We start from the raw sequence: 15721 nt of genomic DNA on the forward strand, positions 1-15721 counted from the left end.
AGCGCAGGTCCCGCCCCCAGGCGCGCCCCGCTCCTCTCCGCCCCGCCCCTCTCGCTTTCATACACCGGTTCCCCGGGGGACGGGCCCTCACCCGCTCACTCTTCAAATCACGCTCCTTGGCTGGATTCTCGTGAGATCTATGACTTCACCGGAAGACCCGCCTCCTATGCCGTAAAAGACCAATGGGCGAAAACGACGGTTGCGACGGTTGGGTTTTGAAGGAGCCAATGAGTGCTCGGAGCGGAGAGTTTAAGAAGCGTAAATCGGCACTGCGGAAGCCGGTCCGGGATTGGAACCTGCTGCGGGCTGAAGGTGAGAGGCGGCCAGGGGGCCTGGGTCGGGTGGGGCTGCGGCGGGGATGCCCCTGAACGAGTGGCCAGCCGTCCCAGATCGAGCACGGTCACCTTTTATTCCAGGACTCGGCGGGCACCCACTCCAAGGACCCCTCCCCTTGCATACGCTCCCATGGCGCAGTTCGTGTTCGAGAGCGACCTGCACTCGCTGCTGCAGCTGGACGCACCTATCCCCAATGCACCCCCCGCGCGCTGGCAGCGCAAAGCTAAGGAAGCCGCGGGGCCGGTCCCCTCACCCATGCGGGCGGCCAACCGATCCCACAGCGCGGGCAGGACCCCAGGCCGAACTCCCGGTCAGTGGGGTGCGGCGGGACATCGGGGAGGGAGAGGGGACGACTGAGAAGCGGGCTTCGTGCCTCCTCCCGCAGAAGCCTGGTCAGACTCTCTGGCTTCCTTCCTTCAACCCCAGGCAAATCCAGCTCCAAGACCCAGACCACTCCCAGCAAACCTGGCGGTGACCGCTACATCCCCCATCGTAGTGCTTCCCAGATGGAGGTGGCCAGTTTCCTCCTGAGCAAGGAAAACCAGCCTGAAGATAGCCAGACGCCCACCAAGAAGGTATGTGTCCCAGAGGGGCTATAGGCAAAAGACCCGCCTGTGTAGGGATCATGCCTCACCCTCACCCTTTGTGCCAGGAACATCAGAAAGCCTGGGCTTTGAACCTGAACGGTTTTGATGTGGAGGAAGCCAAGATCCTTCGGCTCAGTGGAAAACCACAAAATGCCCCAGAGGGTAAGACCCCAAGTTATAGAATTGAGGAGTGATGCCTGTCTGCCATTCCCACCTGAGACTGAGGAGAGGGGAGGTGCTTGTCTGGGCAGGGGGAGGAATCAGTTGTCCCACTGTGTGGACCCACTCGGTTGCCACAGGTTACCAGAACAGACTGAAAGTGCTTTACAGCCAGAAGGCCACGCCTGGCTCCAGCCGGAAGACCTGCCGTTACATTCCTTCCCTGCCAGACCGAATCCTGGACGCCCCTGAAATCCGGAATGACTACTGTAAGTGCAGCCTTCTCTTTGCCCATCGGATGGAGGAAGAGGGCCTGGGGACCAGGCAAACAAGGAAGCTCATGCTCTACCCTTTCCCTGCTCTGGCAAGACCTGAACCTTGTGGACTGGAGCTCTGGAAATGTACTGGCTGTGGCATTGGACAACAGCGTGTACTTGTGGAGTGCTAGCTCCGGGGACATCTTGCAGCTGCTGCAAATGGAGCAGCCTGGAGACTATATATCTTCTGTGGCCTGGATCAAAGAGGGCAACTACCTGGCAGTGGGCACCAGCAGTGCCGAGGTGCAGGTGAGCCTTGTCCTCTGTGCTGCAGTTCTGCGGCGCCCAGACCCAGGGGGCTTGTCGGGGAGTTGGGTGTTCGTGTCAGGTCACCATCTGGTCCTAGCAGCCTTGTCTCTCTAGCTATGGGATGTGCAGCAGCAGAAGCGGCTTCGAAACATGACTAGTCATTCCGCCCGTGTGAGCTCCCTGTGTTGGAACAGCTACATCGTATCCAGGTTTGTGGCTGTCGCTAGTCTGTTGCAAAATCCGTCTGTGATTTTTGCCAGCTCTCCCCAGAGGTACATCTCTGAACTGAAGCAACTTGGTGCTGCTGGCACTGTTTGGCATTACCGCTGAACCTCATTCCCCTCCCCTCTGCAGTGGCTCACGTTCTGGCCAGATCCACCACCATGATGTTCGGGTGGCAGAACACCATGTGGCCACCCTGAGTGGCCACAGCCAGGAGGTGTGTGGGCTGCGCTGGGCCCCAGATGGACGACATTTGGCCAGCGGCGGCAACGATAACTTGGTCAATGTGTGGCCTAGTGCTCCTGGAGAGGGTGGCTGGGTTCCCCTGCAGACATTCACCCAGCATCAGGGGGCTGTCAAGGTGAGAGTGGGGCTGGGTTGGGGGTTCTGCAGACCCTCCCCCAGAACCTGGAGACCATTAAGGGGAGATGGGATGGTAGGATTGGACGGGATTACCCTGTGACCCTTGTAGCTCCTTGTCTAGTTCTATGGCAGCTGACCCCATCTTTATCCTATCTAGGCTGTAGCTTGGTGTCCCTGGCAGTCCAATGTCCTGGCAACCGGAGGGGGCACCAGTGACCGACACATTCGCATCTGGAATGTCTGCTCTGGGGCTTGTCTGAGTGCTGTGGATGCTCAATCCCAGGTAGTCTTTTACCTGTTATGTTCCAGCCTCTCCCTCTCAGAAATATTCTTACTCTGTCTTGGTTAACTGTCCCCTTGGGCAACTGTCCCCTTCAGTGGCTTTACCAACTCTATACACTGATGACTTCCAAAACTCTAACTCCACTCTCGTTCAAGAGGTCCAAACCATACTAATGTCCATTACTTAACCCCATCCTCCTGTCCTGAAGGTGGCAACATGCTAGTATGTCCTAAATTGAATTTGTCACTTCTTGTCTCCCTGAAATGTATTCCTCTTCCTCTTACATTGTTTGAGAGTGATAGAACTTATTCAGAAATCTGCACAACTTCCTAAAATCTTTAGGATTTTCCTCCTCACCCAGTCCCTAAAACATCATTTTTCCTTCAGTATTATTCACGTGACCCCCTCTCCCCTCATGGAGGCCTTCCATGTGGAAGGCCTTCCGAGTGGAGGCCCATTTTACTAGTCTCTCAGCATTCTTTATTTATCCCCTCCAATCTCTCCTCTGCACTGGGTCTGGGAGGTCTGTTCCTGTCCTAAAACCCTTCAGTAGCTCCCTATCACCTACAGCCCTTAATCCACATTAGGTAGAATGACATTGGAGGCCCTTGCTGGTGAGTCTCCTTGCATCTGCTCCAGCTTTCTCTCCTTCCACCTTCATCTCCCCTGTGCCACCTTCATTCTATTCTAAACTTGGGCTCTGGAGCCAGAGTTCAAATTCTGGCGCTGTCACCTACTAAACTTGCATGTGGTCTTAGGCAACTTGCTGAACTTTCTTCTGCTTGATTCCTTATCTCTTAAAATGGATAATAATTCTAACTCTCAAAGTTTTTATAAGAACTGTGGTGATTCAAGTCTGAGTCTGGCACCTGGCAGGGTGCCTAACATTCAAATGGACTTAGTTCTCATTTGAGTAGTGCTGGCTCTATGTTGTGCCCACACCCCAACCCCCTCCACAGGTGTGCTCTATCCTCTGGTCTCCCCACTACAAGGAGCTTATCTCAGGCCATGGCTTTGCCCAGAACCAGTTGGTTATTTGGAAGTACCCAACCATGGCCAAGGTTGCTGAACTTAAAGGTAGGTGCTTACCAGGTATTTACCCCAAAGATACAAAGGTAGCGATCTGAAGGGATACCCGCACCCCAGTGTTCATAGCAGCAATGTTCACAATAGCCAAACTCTGGAAATTGCCCAGATGTCCATCAACAGATGAATGGATAAAAAAGATGTGGTATACATAATACAATGGAATACTATGCAGCCATCAAAAAAGAAACCTTGCCATTGCAGTGACGTGGATGGAACTAGAGGTATCATGCTAAGCAAAATAAGTCAAAGATAATTATATGATCTTGTGGAATTTAAGAAACAAAACAAGATCATAGCGGAAGAGAGGAAAAATAAATAAAACAAGACAAAAGCAAAGAGGGAGACAAACCATGAGAGACTCATTCTTAATCATAGGAAACAAACTAAGGGTTGCTGGAGGGGAGGGAGGTGGGGGGATAGGGCAACTAGGTGACGGGTATTAAGGAGGGTATGTGATGTAATGAGCACTGGGTGTTATACCCATCTGATGCATCACTAAATTCTACCTCTGAAACTGGTGGGGGGAACCCATGAGGGGAACAGGTTTGGAGTGAATGGTGGGGAGTTTCCTTTTGAACATGTTAAATTTGAGTTGCCTCTGAGATATTAAGTTGAGGTGTCAATCAAGCAGTCTTATATAAGACTGATGAGTCACTGACCTCTACCTCTGAAACTAGTAATAGATTATATATTAATTTAAATTTTAAAAAATGGCTCAACATAAAAAAAAATAAAGGTAGGTGCTAAGTGACCAAAGCCAGACACAGAAGGCCACACACTGTATATGACTGTTTACATGAAGTGTCCAAAAGAGGCAAATGCAAAGAAATAAAACAGATTGATGGTTGCCAGGGGCAGCGGGGGAAAAGGTGACAAGGAGAGACTTTATGGGGTGATGAAAATGCTCTGGAATTACTGTTGTTCACAACATTTGTCGTTCGCAACAATTCACAACTTTGTGAATATACTAAAAACCAATGAACTGTATACTTTCAAAGGATGCACTCTATGGTGTGTGAGTTATTTTCTTGGGGGTAATTAAATAAAAAAGGTAGGTGGTTCTCAGCACTGGTGGCTGGGGGCTGTGTCTGCATTCACATGCTCCGCTCTCACCGTCTCCCTCCTCACGCCTCAGGTCACACGGCCCGGGTCCTGAGTCTGACCATGAGCCCAGACGGGGCCACTGTGGCCTCGGCAGCAGCAGATGAGACACTGCGGCTGTGGCGCTGCTTTGAGCTGGACCCTGCACGGCGGCGGGAGCGGGAGAAGGCCAGCGCAGCCAAGAGCAGCCTCATCCACCAGGGCATCCGTTGAGGACCAACTCATCACCTCGGTTGTTTTGGGTTTTGTTTTGTTTTGTTTTTTTTTATTTTTCTAATAAAGTCACGTCTCCCTCTCTTCTCTTTGCATCACCTCTGTCCCAGCAGCCTTCCCAGAGGCTCCTCTCCACCATGGTCCTCCGAGAGCCAGAACCATCTCTCCTGTTGGCAGACAGGGCTGGCACACCTCTTCCATTCCCACATGTACACACACAGCCTCGATGGTTTCCTCTGTCACTTTTAATGAAGACCTAAGCGAGTGAGCACAATCCCCCCAGCCACCCTGACCTTTGGCCAAGAAGCTTCTGCTTCAGTGTGGGGGAGAGAAGGAGGGATCATGGGTGCACAGTGACAGATTATTGCTGACCTCTTCAGTGTGAGGAAAAAGGCCACAAGACCCTGGTGGGGGCCAGTCCTGAGTGCTCCTCTCCCAAGTTTAAGGCAGGGAGGGGGAAATGTGTCCAGCCCTTTTGGCCCCCCAGCTCTGGAGTAGCAGAGGGCAATGAGGCCATGTCCTTGGTGCCGGCCGGGAGAAGTGGGTGAGGAACAGAAGCCATGGTCCCTGTGTACCAGCTGTGGTGAGGGGAGGGCCTGTCCCCTGCTCTGTCCTGACCACGTAAGCCCTGGTCACAGGTCACTGGTGTAGGTGGGGAGAAGTCAGATGCTGCCCAAGGTGCAGTCCTGAGGCACTTAGGTGGGCACCTAGCTAGGCCACACTTCTCAGTTGGCCTTGACTTTGGTGGTACCTGGAGCTCCATTCTGCTGAAGCACACGGGGCAGCCGCTTGCCTTTGGTGTAGGAGTGATACCAGAAATTGGAGAAGAGCACGAAGAAGATGGTGCCGTACATCCAGATGAGGTGGATGATGATGGGGTACTGGTAGTTGCAGCTGGGCATGAAGTAGTACTGGGAGATGTGCAGTGAGACCAGGACAAACTGGATCTGGAACGGAGATGGGCAAGGGTGAGAGGGAACAGCAAGAGGTGGTGTAGACCGACTGGATGTTGAACGCAGAGGCATGCGGTAAGAGGTGAGGCCAGCTGGATAAAGGGAGGATCCAGGCCAGGGAGGTGGGAGGTATGGCTACGGGCCAGGCCCCTCACCAGCTGGATGGCTGTCATATGCTTTTTCCACCACAGGTAAGGCTGAGCCACAGGGCCGAGGGCAGACAACCCGTAGTACAGGTACATGATGACATGCACAGAGGAGTTGATCATGGCGTGGAAAGAGCCCATTCCTCCTGTCGGTACAATGAATAGGGTCAGGAGAGTTGAACTGCTGGTCCTTCATGCCTATCCCTCTTCCCCCAGTGGCCTTTACCACTCACCCGGGGCAACTTGTACCCCCCACCACCAGCTCCAGGGAAGCACTGAGTGGTGGAAGACATGTAGGAAGGTCACCTGTCCATCTTTTTTCCGGAGAATGAAGATCACCTGAGAAGAGTAGGGATATGGGTTTCCGAGCCAGGGCCTCTCCTTTCTCCCCCCAGGGTCCCCGTATCTCTTATAACCACTCACCGTGTCCATCAGCTCGATGAACTTGGAGAAGAGGAAGAGCCAGGCCACTCGAACCATCTGCAAGAAGTCAGGCAGACTTAGGACACCCATGCTATTCCAGAAACTTCCCTGAACTGACCCATGAGACAAGGGCATGGCCAAACTGCTATCCCCAGAGTGCTTCTATGCTAGCTCCCCACCCTTGACCCCCACTTACCCTTAGTGCCTCCGGGCTATTGGAATAGTCCACAGGATCGCACCGCCATGTGTAGGTACTCAACCAGCCAGACATCAAGAACTAGGGAGGGGAGTGGATTAGGCCACCAGAGATCCATCCACCCAGCCCAACCCCTCCTGCTATCTAGCTGAAGAAACGGATCTGAGCCTGGCAGGAATTAAAACCTAGGCACCCCAGAGGCCTACCTCATAGACAATGTAGAGGGAGAGAGCCACCAGTGAGAAGTTATAGACAATCATGAAGCCCCGGAGCTGGAAGGGCTTCCGATTGGCCATGATGCGAGGCCCAAGTGAAAGAACGAAGTACACGTAGGTCAGGAGGATAGAGGTCATCAGCAGGGGGGACCCCATCAGAGGGTAGCCCTGGATCCGAGGATCTGTGGATAAGGGTCAAGGAGTCACAAAGAGTCACAGGGTCCAAAGGGTCCCCACCAGGTGTACAGGCATGGGGTCAGGTCACAGAGAGTCAAGGGGTTCGTAGGGAGTCTCCAGCAGGAGACAGCCCTAGGTTCAGGGATCCTGAAGCAGGAGGGAGGACAGCGTCTTACCTGCATTCTTCATTATCTCCTGGTACAAGTTCACAACCGCCTCCATCCTGGCTAAGGATTCTGGGGAGGTATGGGGGGTGTGGGTCAGGGCCGACTGTGCCCCCATCCCACCCCTGACCCACACACAGCTCACAGACCAGGTGGGACAGCTCCCGACACCTCTTTGCAGAAAGGACAGAAGAGTGAGAGGAAGGAGCTGCGAGGCGCTGGGGGTAGGAGACACACCGCTTTCACACGGCTTCCCGCACACCCTGCCTGCCTGCTGGGAAGGGCTGTACTGCCCTCCTCTCCGCACCTCAGTCGCCTCCCTCACTCCCTGCTCCACCGCCGAGATTCTTACCACCGGGCCTCACCTTCCCTCTTCCTCCACAGGAGGACTCTCCATTTCTGGTCTCTTTATGGAGAATCTTACCTCTCCACTCCAGAATGACCGCCTCTCCTTCCCTGCCAGTCTCCCCCTCTCCAGCCTCGAGAGGGTCCTCCCCCCCTCCCCAGGGATCCCCCCGTTCAACCGCTCCTCAGGATGCTCCTCTCCCGAGGGGGGATTCCCCCCATCCCTGCCCCTTCCTCCTCTCCCCTGCCCTCCCGGGCTCTCACCCCAGCGACTCTCTCCGCTCCCCGCTGCCCTCTTCTCTGGCACTCCCCTTCAGCCCTTCCTCTCCGGAGCCCGGCTCTTTGAGACTCCTGCCCTGGCGGCTCCACCTGTCTAACTAGCTCTGGGAGCGCCCCGCCCTCCACCCGCCCCCGCTGCACTAGGCATGGGGTGGAGGGTGGGTCCAGGCCACAGGTCAGGGCCTGGAGGAGCAGGACCCACCAGGATTGAGAAAGCCAAGAGTAAAGCATGGGACTCACCATCCACCCACCCTGGATGGCCAGATGAGCAAAGGATCTAGCTTTGTTTTGAGCCAGAAACCTCACAGGGCTCCAGCCAATCCCTAGCCGTGGCCCCAAGAGGACTGCTGAAAACCTACACCCAGCATCCTCTCCTAAACTAGCCATAAATTCTCTGTCCTGCTTCAGAATGGGTACGAGCACCCTTCTCTCCCTGGGAGGGGCAGAGAGGCCAGTGGCATGTGAGGAGGTGGGGGAGTGGGGGAGGTCTCAGGAATCTTCCCCTCCCTTAGGGAGGGTCCTAATGAGTTAGGCCCTCTCCCCCTCAGAATCTGAAGGAATGTCGGGGGAGGGCACCCTGGGACACAAAAGCCTCGGGCCAGACCCAGGAGAGCCTGGGATGCCAAGGCTGTCCCAGAGGGGCAAGGCATTCCCCAGCCAGTGAGGGAAGCAGATGCCCACCAGGTTCCCTCTTTCCAGAGAAAAAGCCATGCACAGGCACTAAGCGAAGAATGGCCACCTTCTGACACCTCCAGCGAGGCCATCCACGTGCCCCTCACACACTGAACTGGGCACACATCCCACAGGAGCTCCTGCAGCCACAATAGGGACCCACAACTGCCCCCAACATGGTCAGGCCCCAAGTCCTCCCTCTCACGCAGCTCTCCCCAGCACCAACGACAGGCTGACCCAGGGCTGACACGCCTATGTACACGCAGGGCCCACACACCTCCTACTGGCATTAGCCGCCCACCTCTGACACACCACCCAAACAGCCTCCACGGACTTTGACATGCAGAGCTTCTGATACTCAGACCCACTCCTAACTCCATTCATACTCACAACACACCCAAAACACTCACCCCGCCACCTTCTCTGGTCCTGCTAGTATTACCATGTGCAAATACTCACGCTCGCACCCCCGGGGCCCACACGCAGCTTTACTCACAGGTACGTTGAGTCACAGATAAATGTGGTCACAGACATAAACTCAGACACCCCACTTAGAGATGAATAAACATAAAATCCCCCTCACCACACTCAGACACACCGGCCTTCGGTCATGCACACAGATCACTTTCACAGACCACAATGACCATTCATTCATTCACAGGCAGACCTCGCTGGCTGCCTCTTCTGTGGCGCGGCCCACCTGACGGAGGCCTGCGCTCACACACACAGTTCCTCCCTGACCCAGGGGAGCCTGCCAGCTGGTTATCTCTCCCGCTCTCTCTCCACCACCACCTCGAGTTCACCCCCTCACAAACACTCATGCGCCCTGGAGGTCAGGAGTGGCTCCAGGCTCTGGAAAGGACCTCTCCCCTGGCTTGAGGAGCGCTGGGTGTGTCCCTGGTAGGGGAACTCAGGCGGGTGCTTCCTTCCTTTAAGATGGATGGAAGGGAAAGGGAGACAGGCAAAGGAGGGGGAGGGGAAGGGAGGAGAGAAGAACTGGGAGCCAAGGAGAGGGAGGGGAAGAGGCGGAGAGGGACTAGAGCAGGAGGTGGTGGAAGATGGCCTAGGTTTAAACAAATGGGGGCCGGGATCGGAGGGAGGGTACCGGCCAGGCCCGGCCCCAGAGAGCTAGGACCTCCCACCCACGGTCCCCGGGAACAGCCTCGCCCACAGGCTGGGCAGGGCAGGGCAGGGCAGGGCTAAGCGGGCAGGGTGCCCGGGCACGTGGACAGCCCGCCCGTGGAAGGTCCAGACTCACCAGTGGGGGGCCAGGCGGGCAGCAGTGAAGGGCTCGGAGGGAGCAGGGCCAGAGAGAAGTCCCCAGGGCCAGCCTGCCTGCCACTTCCTCATCTGCTGGGCCGACTTTCTGTCACCAGAGGGGGACGGGGCGGGCCGGGCGGGGGGCGCCTGCTGATTGGCCCCGACTCCGCTCGGCCCGAGGGGCGGGCGCAGGGGCGGGCCGCCAGATTCCGGGGCAGGAAGCAAGCCCAGCCCGGGCTCCCCACGCCTTCCTCTGCTTCGCGCTGCCCGCCTCCAGCGGCTCTCCCTGGGCCGACCCCGGCCCACCAGAATTGCACCTGGCTGCTTCCTGACACTCGGTCTCATTCTGGGACCTCCGGTGACGGTCCACCAACGCGACCGACACATCTTCAGCTTGTGGCAGGCCCACCCTGGGGACCCGGAGGAAAGTTCCAGCCTTTTCCTACTGTGCTTTCTCCCCAGGGGTTGGTGGGAGGGTTGGGCGGGAGGTAGCACGTGTGTGCGAGGGTCTGACCTGGAGTGGCAGGGAGGTCTCAGCCGGAGGGAGCAGCTGGGCAAGGAAGCCTTCTCCACTGGCCCATAAACTTGGCTGAGCCCTAGCATTAGGAACTAAGAGGACTTTGCAGTGGGAGAATACAAGTGGCCCGGGGCAGGAACAGTGAATCATTGGCTAAACTGGCCTTGAAGGTACTGAAAGGAAATAAAGGGAAGGGAGGCCAACTGTGGCCGAATGTAGTAGGGCTTGAAGGCCAACCCGGCCAGTTTGGTTTTATTCTGGAAGCAGAGAAGACAGAAACAGTGAAGATTTGTGAGGAGCCTGCCATCAGGCTTGCACGATCAAATACTGATTGAATGCCTACCATGGGCAAGACTGTGGTAAGTGCTAGGGACACACGGGTGAAGGGGGCAGGTGCTGCTGTCGCAGCACAGGGTTTAGGGCTGGCTGAGTCACGTCACTCTGATGGCAGGGGCCGTGGGCTGATTGAGGCCGACCAGGTGAGAGCTAACAGGCTGACCTAAGCTTTGGAAACTGATGGGATGGGCGTGGCAGACACTGGAGATGTCTCTGAGACAGGGGGATTGACTCTGTGCGGAGCTGTCCATCTGGCTTCTTGCATTCCCCGTCTAGCTCCACAGTGTACACACCCACTCCACTCAACAGGGTAAGGACTAAGTTGGAACAGAATGAACTCTGCAGCTCCAGCAGCTCCCAAATGGTTCTTGGCATCAAGTGGCTGGATGCCTTCTTGTCAGATCGGTGTAAATGTGGACAGAAGGAGAATTCAGAAGAGAGGGTGGTCTGGGAGAAACAATATGCTGGTAAATGGTGGGATGTAACTATGCAGGAGTTCAGTCTTCAAGGTAAGAGGTCAGAGCCACACTAGAGCCATGATCCAGCCCGAGAGCAGCTACCCTTGAAAGGAAACTGCGGGAGAATTCAAAAGGCTCAAATTTCTTCGAGTTAGAACACTAAGGCTTCCCTGAGCTGGCCCCTGGCCTCCCATTCTACCTGTGTTATTCTCCTGTGCTACATTTTACCTGTTCCCCAAGGATGTCCACATCTTGCATACACTCCCACCCTTCCAAGCCTTAGTCCCTTGGCTCGATACAGGGTACACACAGCTCCCCACCCCAGCTCTGGTGATCCTACAAGAATGCAATTATCTGCCACCTCCCCCTCTCTAAGTTCCTCTCAGCCAGAGGCATGTGTTAGTTGTCTCCATATCTCTTGTACCTGGCCCACTGGCTGGCTCATCTGATGCTTCGTGATGTTTGTGGAGTGAATATGAGAATAAATGAGACTGTGAGAAAGCCCAGAGAGGTCATGGGACCCAGAGTCAGGCGGGGAGGAAGCTGAGAATTCAGGCTTTCTGATTCCCTGGGGGTCGCAGTCTCCCTTGAGTCAATAAATATTTGTTGAAAGCCTAATGTGTCCCAGGTATAATCTGGTGGCTTTGGAGTCAGCCCTGACTCCACAGGCCTGAGTTTAAGTATTCCAGCGTGTACCTGCGTGTCCTTCTGCAAGTTGCCAAACCTTTATAAAATGGGAACAGCAGAGCCTCCCTCATCATCGGGCAGAGTGAAGGAGCCGACCCCCGTGCGATGCTCAACATTTCAGACAGGACAGGAACCAACCAATATGTCAAGAACATACCACTACCGACAACCAGTAGGTCAGTCTTGCGTGTGGACTCATGAGGACTGGTTCGGCAGATACTTCCTAAGCGCCTGCTGTGTGCACACACTGCTCTTAGATCTCTACTGAGCAGTTCTGGATTCAGTATCCAGCTAGAGACAAATGAGAGACGAACCAAGCAGACGACCAGAGAGGATGTACAGTGCCAGAGGTCAAGTGTAGTCAAGGCAGGGAACTTCAGCTACCCATTTATTGGGCCCCAGTGGTCAGTGAGCACAGCAAGCCCCCAGCCCACGTTGACCACATGAATGAACAGGCACCAAGACTCACTTCGCTCAGTTTCTGTCCCAGTCCTGGGAGAACTCATCTCTGATAGAGATCACTTGGCCCCATGTCCTACCAAATGGCATCTCTATAGCCCTGGGTTTTCCTGCAAAGCACTCACTATCTAGAGGAGGAAACAGATATCGAGGAGACCACTAGTAGTTAGCATGTGGTGAGTGTTCCCACAGAGATAAACACAGAGGCTTATGGAAGTACCGAGGAGGAGGGTCCCCCTGCCCCAGGGTGGGAGTGAATTCTTGAAGGCTTCACAAAAGGACACCACAATGAACGCTGAAGGGCACTTTCTAGAAAGCAGCGAAATGCATTCCAGGCAGAAGGAAGGATGTGTGTGAAGGCACAGAAGCAAGAGATGTGGCAGGCTGGGGGAACTCTAGGGAGTTCGGTGTGGCTCCAGCTCAGAGGGCAGAGAGGTCAGGGTAGGAAACATGGGCAGGAACCAGTTGCTACAGAGCCCTGAAGGCCACGGTGGGAAGTGTGCATTTTGTTCTGTTTATGGTTTTCAGCCCTGGCTGCACACGATCACCTAGGCAGCTTTTAAAATATCAGCGTCTGGCTCTTGCCTTCAGACTGATTCTAAAGGCTGTTTTTAACGGGAAGAGGCCCAATCATGTTTATGTGCAGTGTAGAAGGAGACCATGGGAGCCAGTATGCACACGGAGGGATTAGCCTTTGGCTAAGGAGAGCACCTCACAGACTGACATGTATGGAAAAGAAGAGTCAGTTTGTCAGGGGACTGGGGGAGAAGGAGGTCGTTTGGGGCCTGCAGAGAAGCTGGGTGGAAGGGGCAGGCTGATAAAATGGGGAAACCGACGGGGTCCAGGAACTCACAGGCTTGATAAGGATGAAAGCCAGGTGCTGGGGAGGGGGGGTGCAGGGGAAGTCTTTGCCAACCCAATGACTAAAATTCCCCCTCCTTCATGGAAGCTTCCTAACTAACTGGAAGTGAGGTGACTCCCCTTAGGGGTCCCACCCTGTGTGACTCACTGCTCACTCACTGCTCTCTCAGGGGCCCTTCTCCATCCTCATTCCCCAGAAGATAAGCCACTGATGTACTTTGAGCAAGGGTTCAGTCTGAAAACCACCATCCATATGAACGCAAACAACTCCATTCCCGTGATTATCTGAGGCTTTATACGTTTCAGCAGAAAAATTAAAAGGAACTGGGATCAAAGAAGCAGGAATGGCAATGAGGAATAATGAGGAAAAAGGCATGCCTGTGTGTCTATGAGCAGGTAGGTGACGCGTGAAGGGGACACAGCATGGGAGCCGCAGGGAGTCAGCTAAAAGGGATAGGAACTGAGGGTCTAGGCTAACGGCCCCCAGGAGCAGCAGAGAGAGATGGAAGTAGTCTCCTGGGGGCTGCATCAGGCTCCTCCCTTCCCCAACTTTCTACACAGTTGCCATGCAGAGGAGTTGGGGGCTGACTCTGTGAGGACAGGGGAGTGAAGAGAGGGTGAAGGGGATGTCAGTTAATCATTCTGCATATCCCTGGGTCTTGGCCAGCTAGCTAGTGTCCTCTGCCTAAGGCTGAGCCCTCTGCTGAAGGAACCGCAGCTGGAAAGACATCCAGCTGGCAGAAGGGAGAGACCGCGTGCGAACACTCATCACGTCTGGCTGTGGGTAACATGCAGTGTTCACTGAATGGAACTAAAGAAACTTGGGTGGGGGGAAGAGGGTTGTGACAGATCTGGAAGATGCGTTGAGAAGAGCCAAAGGGGAAAGAGAAAGCGTAGCTTATTATTCAATACTTTGTCTGGCAAGAGTGGGGCCCTAAGAGCTCCTTTCCCTATGTTCTTACAATCCAGTCCTATAACTACTATTACTGCACTTCATGGATGAAGAACTGAATGAGAAAGGGTGATGGATTTTTCTCAAGGTCACATGGCAAGCAAGGCAGAAGCAATGCAGGTGTTCCAGGCTGAGGAAAAACTGGCAAAAAGGGACGGAAGGAGGAAAGCACAGCACACGTGATTCTGCTACACGTGACTCTGCTTGGCCAAACCATCCGCTGAATAAGAGACCTTTATATGTAAGAAGGTGAAAAAGTTGGTTGGTCCCAAATTATTAAGTGGTTTGAATAAAAGAATAAGTTTTGTTTGTATCGGGGCATCCCAAAGAATTTTTAAGAAAGGGATTTGTGTGATCCCCATTGTTCTTCAGAAAGGCAAACATGGGGACAATATGTCACCAGGAGGAAAGGAGAGGGAGGGGAGCCAGCTGGGAGACCAGCCACAGTGCACAGGTGTGACGCGCAGGTATACACACACACACACACACGCACACACACACACACAGCTGTGACACATGGAAGGCCTGAAAGCATGGAGCAGAGAGAGGAAACAGAACTGACAGGAAGGTGGTTGTGCTGGGTAACTCAGGTGGAGCAGAGTGGAAGAAATGCACACATTGGGGGACATCTGCAGTGTGCAGAATGATGCCACATGCCACAGGCAATCCTGAACACAGTTCTGTAAGTTTGGAAGAAGAGATAGGGCTCGAGGGAAAAAAAAAAAAAAAAAACCCGAGGATTCCCCGAAATCACATAATGTGGGCCATGAGAGCTCACTTTCCCAGCTCCTTGCTTTCATTTCCTTTAAAATTCCTGCCCCCCTCCACTGGCCGGTTTCCCCCAATCCGAGCTCCTAGGAAGCTAGAATCCAAGCCAGAACAATCAGAGTTCCTGCACGAGGTGAGCCCTACTGCTGCAGAGTACAGAAATACAGAAACAGAGCACCTCGGACCCCCCAGCCCCTGAGCCCACCTGCAGCCAGTGACCCTTCAGCCCCCCACCCGAGTAATCTAAACACAATTGGGTCCCCCTTTCTTTGTTTTTGGCTAGGCTAGTTTGATTGCAATGTGCTACAATCAAAGCAGTCTAATATATCAGGATGCAATAAAAAATAAAATTGCTCAGGAGAGAGTAGGGGAAAAGAACAGTAGTTAGCATCTGAGTGCTGACTATACTTCCAGGGCTTTTTATGCCCTTCTGAGAAGTTTGGACTTTATCCTATAGAAAATTAATGAGCTACTTAAAGGTTTCACTTTAATTTTAAATATGTTCAGTTGAAGGTACCCTTCTGCCGTCTTGGCTATAATGCCATTTCACAAAGAGAGAAACTGAGGTTCTTGGAAGGGAGGTAACTCACCTCAGGCCACACAGTGGATGTGTCCAGATCAGGTATAACTGAAGAACGGTCGGGTGTAAAAGACCCGACAGGAGTAGGTGACACTGGCAGGATGAGTTATTAATTAGATGAACAAGGGAGCTGGGAGCAGGAAAAAGAGAGGGCAGACAGTCCAAGTAGAGGGCAGAGCCTCTGTCAGCATTGGTGGTGTGACACAGCACCTGACTCCCAGTCCTGACTCCAGCTGAGAGTACTTATGGCTTAGCGGCAAGGACAGCGGAGCAGCTGGGACACAGCAAGGCCTACAGGACTGGTGGGAGTGTGAAGAGAGGCAAGCATAGGCTCTGGTCGGTGATACCCGGGGA

The 15721-nt window shown here is 54.1% G+C and overlaps 2 protein-coding genes and 1 long non-coding RNA gene across 6 annotated transcripts; 2 read left to right on the forward strand and 1 right to left on the reverse strand.

The window, feature by feature from the left end:
- The first annotated feature begins 201 nt into the window (after positions 1-201).
- Positions 202-5005, forward strand: CDC20 (cell division cycle 20). 2 transcript variants are annotated; one of them, XM_059374423.1, is made up of 11 exons: positions 202-312; positions 417-646; positions 763-911; positions 989-1085; positions 1223-1351; positions 1452-1648; positions 1763-1857; positions 2003-2231; positions 2391-2516; positions 3476-3593; positions 4741-5005. In XM_059374423.1, exons 2-11 carry the CDS (start codon positions 466-468, stop codon positions 4917-4919), a joined length of 1500 nt encoding a protein of 499 aa, XP_059230406.1. In that variant the 5' UTR covers positions 202-312; positions 417-465; the 3' UTR covers positions 4920-5005. The 2 variants fall into 2 exon arrangements, with proteins under 2 accessions (XP_059230406.1, XP_059230407.1); XM_059374424.1 differs by having other exon boundaries at positions 208-312; positions 390-646.
- A 139-nt stretch (positions 5006-5144) lies between these two features.
- On the reverse strand, positions 5145-9884 carry ELOVL1 (ELOVL fatty acid elongase 1). Of its 3 annotated transcripts, none has more exons than XM_059374426.1 (8): positions 9748-9884; positions 7206-7265; positions 6844-7034; positions 6638-6718; positions 6442-6498; positions 6252-6357; positions 6028-6164; positions 5145-5866 (listed from the first exon to the last, which is right to left on the reverse strand). In XM_059374426.1, the coding sequence occupies exons 2-8, from the start codon at positions 7249-7251 to the stop codon at positions 5645-5647; spliced, it is 840 nt and encodes a 279-aa protein (XP_059230409.1). In that variant the 5' UTR covers positions 7252-7265; positions 9748-9884; the 3' UTR covers positions 5145-5644. The 3 variants fall into 3 exon arrangements, with proteins under 3 accessions (XP_059230409.1, XP_059230408.1, XP_059230410.1); XM_059374425.1 differs by lacking the exon at positions 9748-9884 and adding an exon at positions 9190-9437; XM_059374427.1 differs by lacking the exon at positions 9748-9884 and adding an exon at positions 7803-7905.
- Positions 9885-10186: 302 nt separating this feature from the next.
- Positions 10187-14190, forward strand: LOC132000721 (uncharacterized). The gene is made up of 3 exons (XR_009399443.1): positions 10187-10625; positions 13238-13463; positions 14037-14190. It is a non-coding gene; the product is annotated as an uncharacterized LOC132000721 (long non-coding RNA).
- The last annotated feature ends 1531 nt before the right edge of the window (positions 14191-15721 follow it).

The sequence above is a fragment of the Mustela nigripes genome, chromosome 14, assembly GCF_022355385.1.
Source record: "Mustela nigripes isolate SB6536 chromosome 14, MUSNIG.SB6536, whole genome shotgun sequence".
Classification (NCBI taxonomy): domain Eukaryota; kingdom Metazoa; phylum Chordata; class Mammalia; order Carnivora; family Mustelidae; genus Mustela; species Mustela nigripes.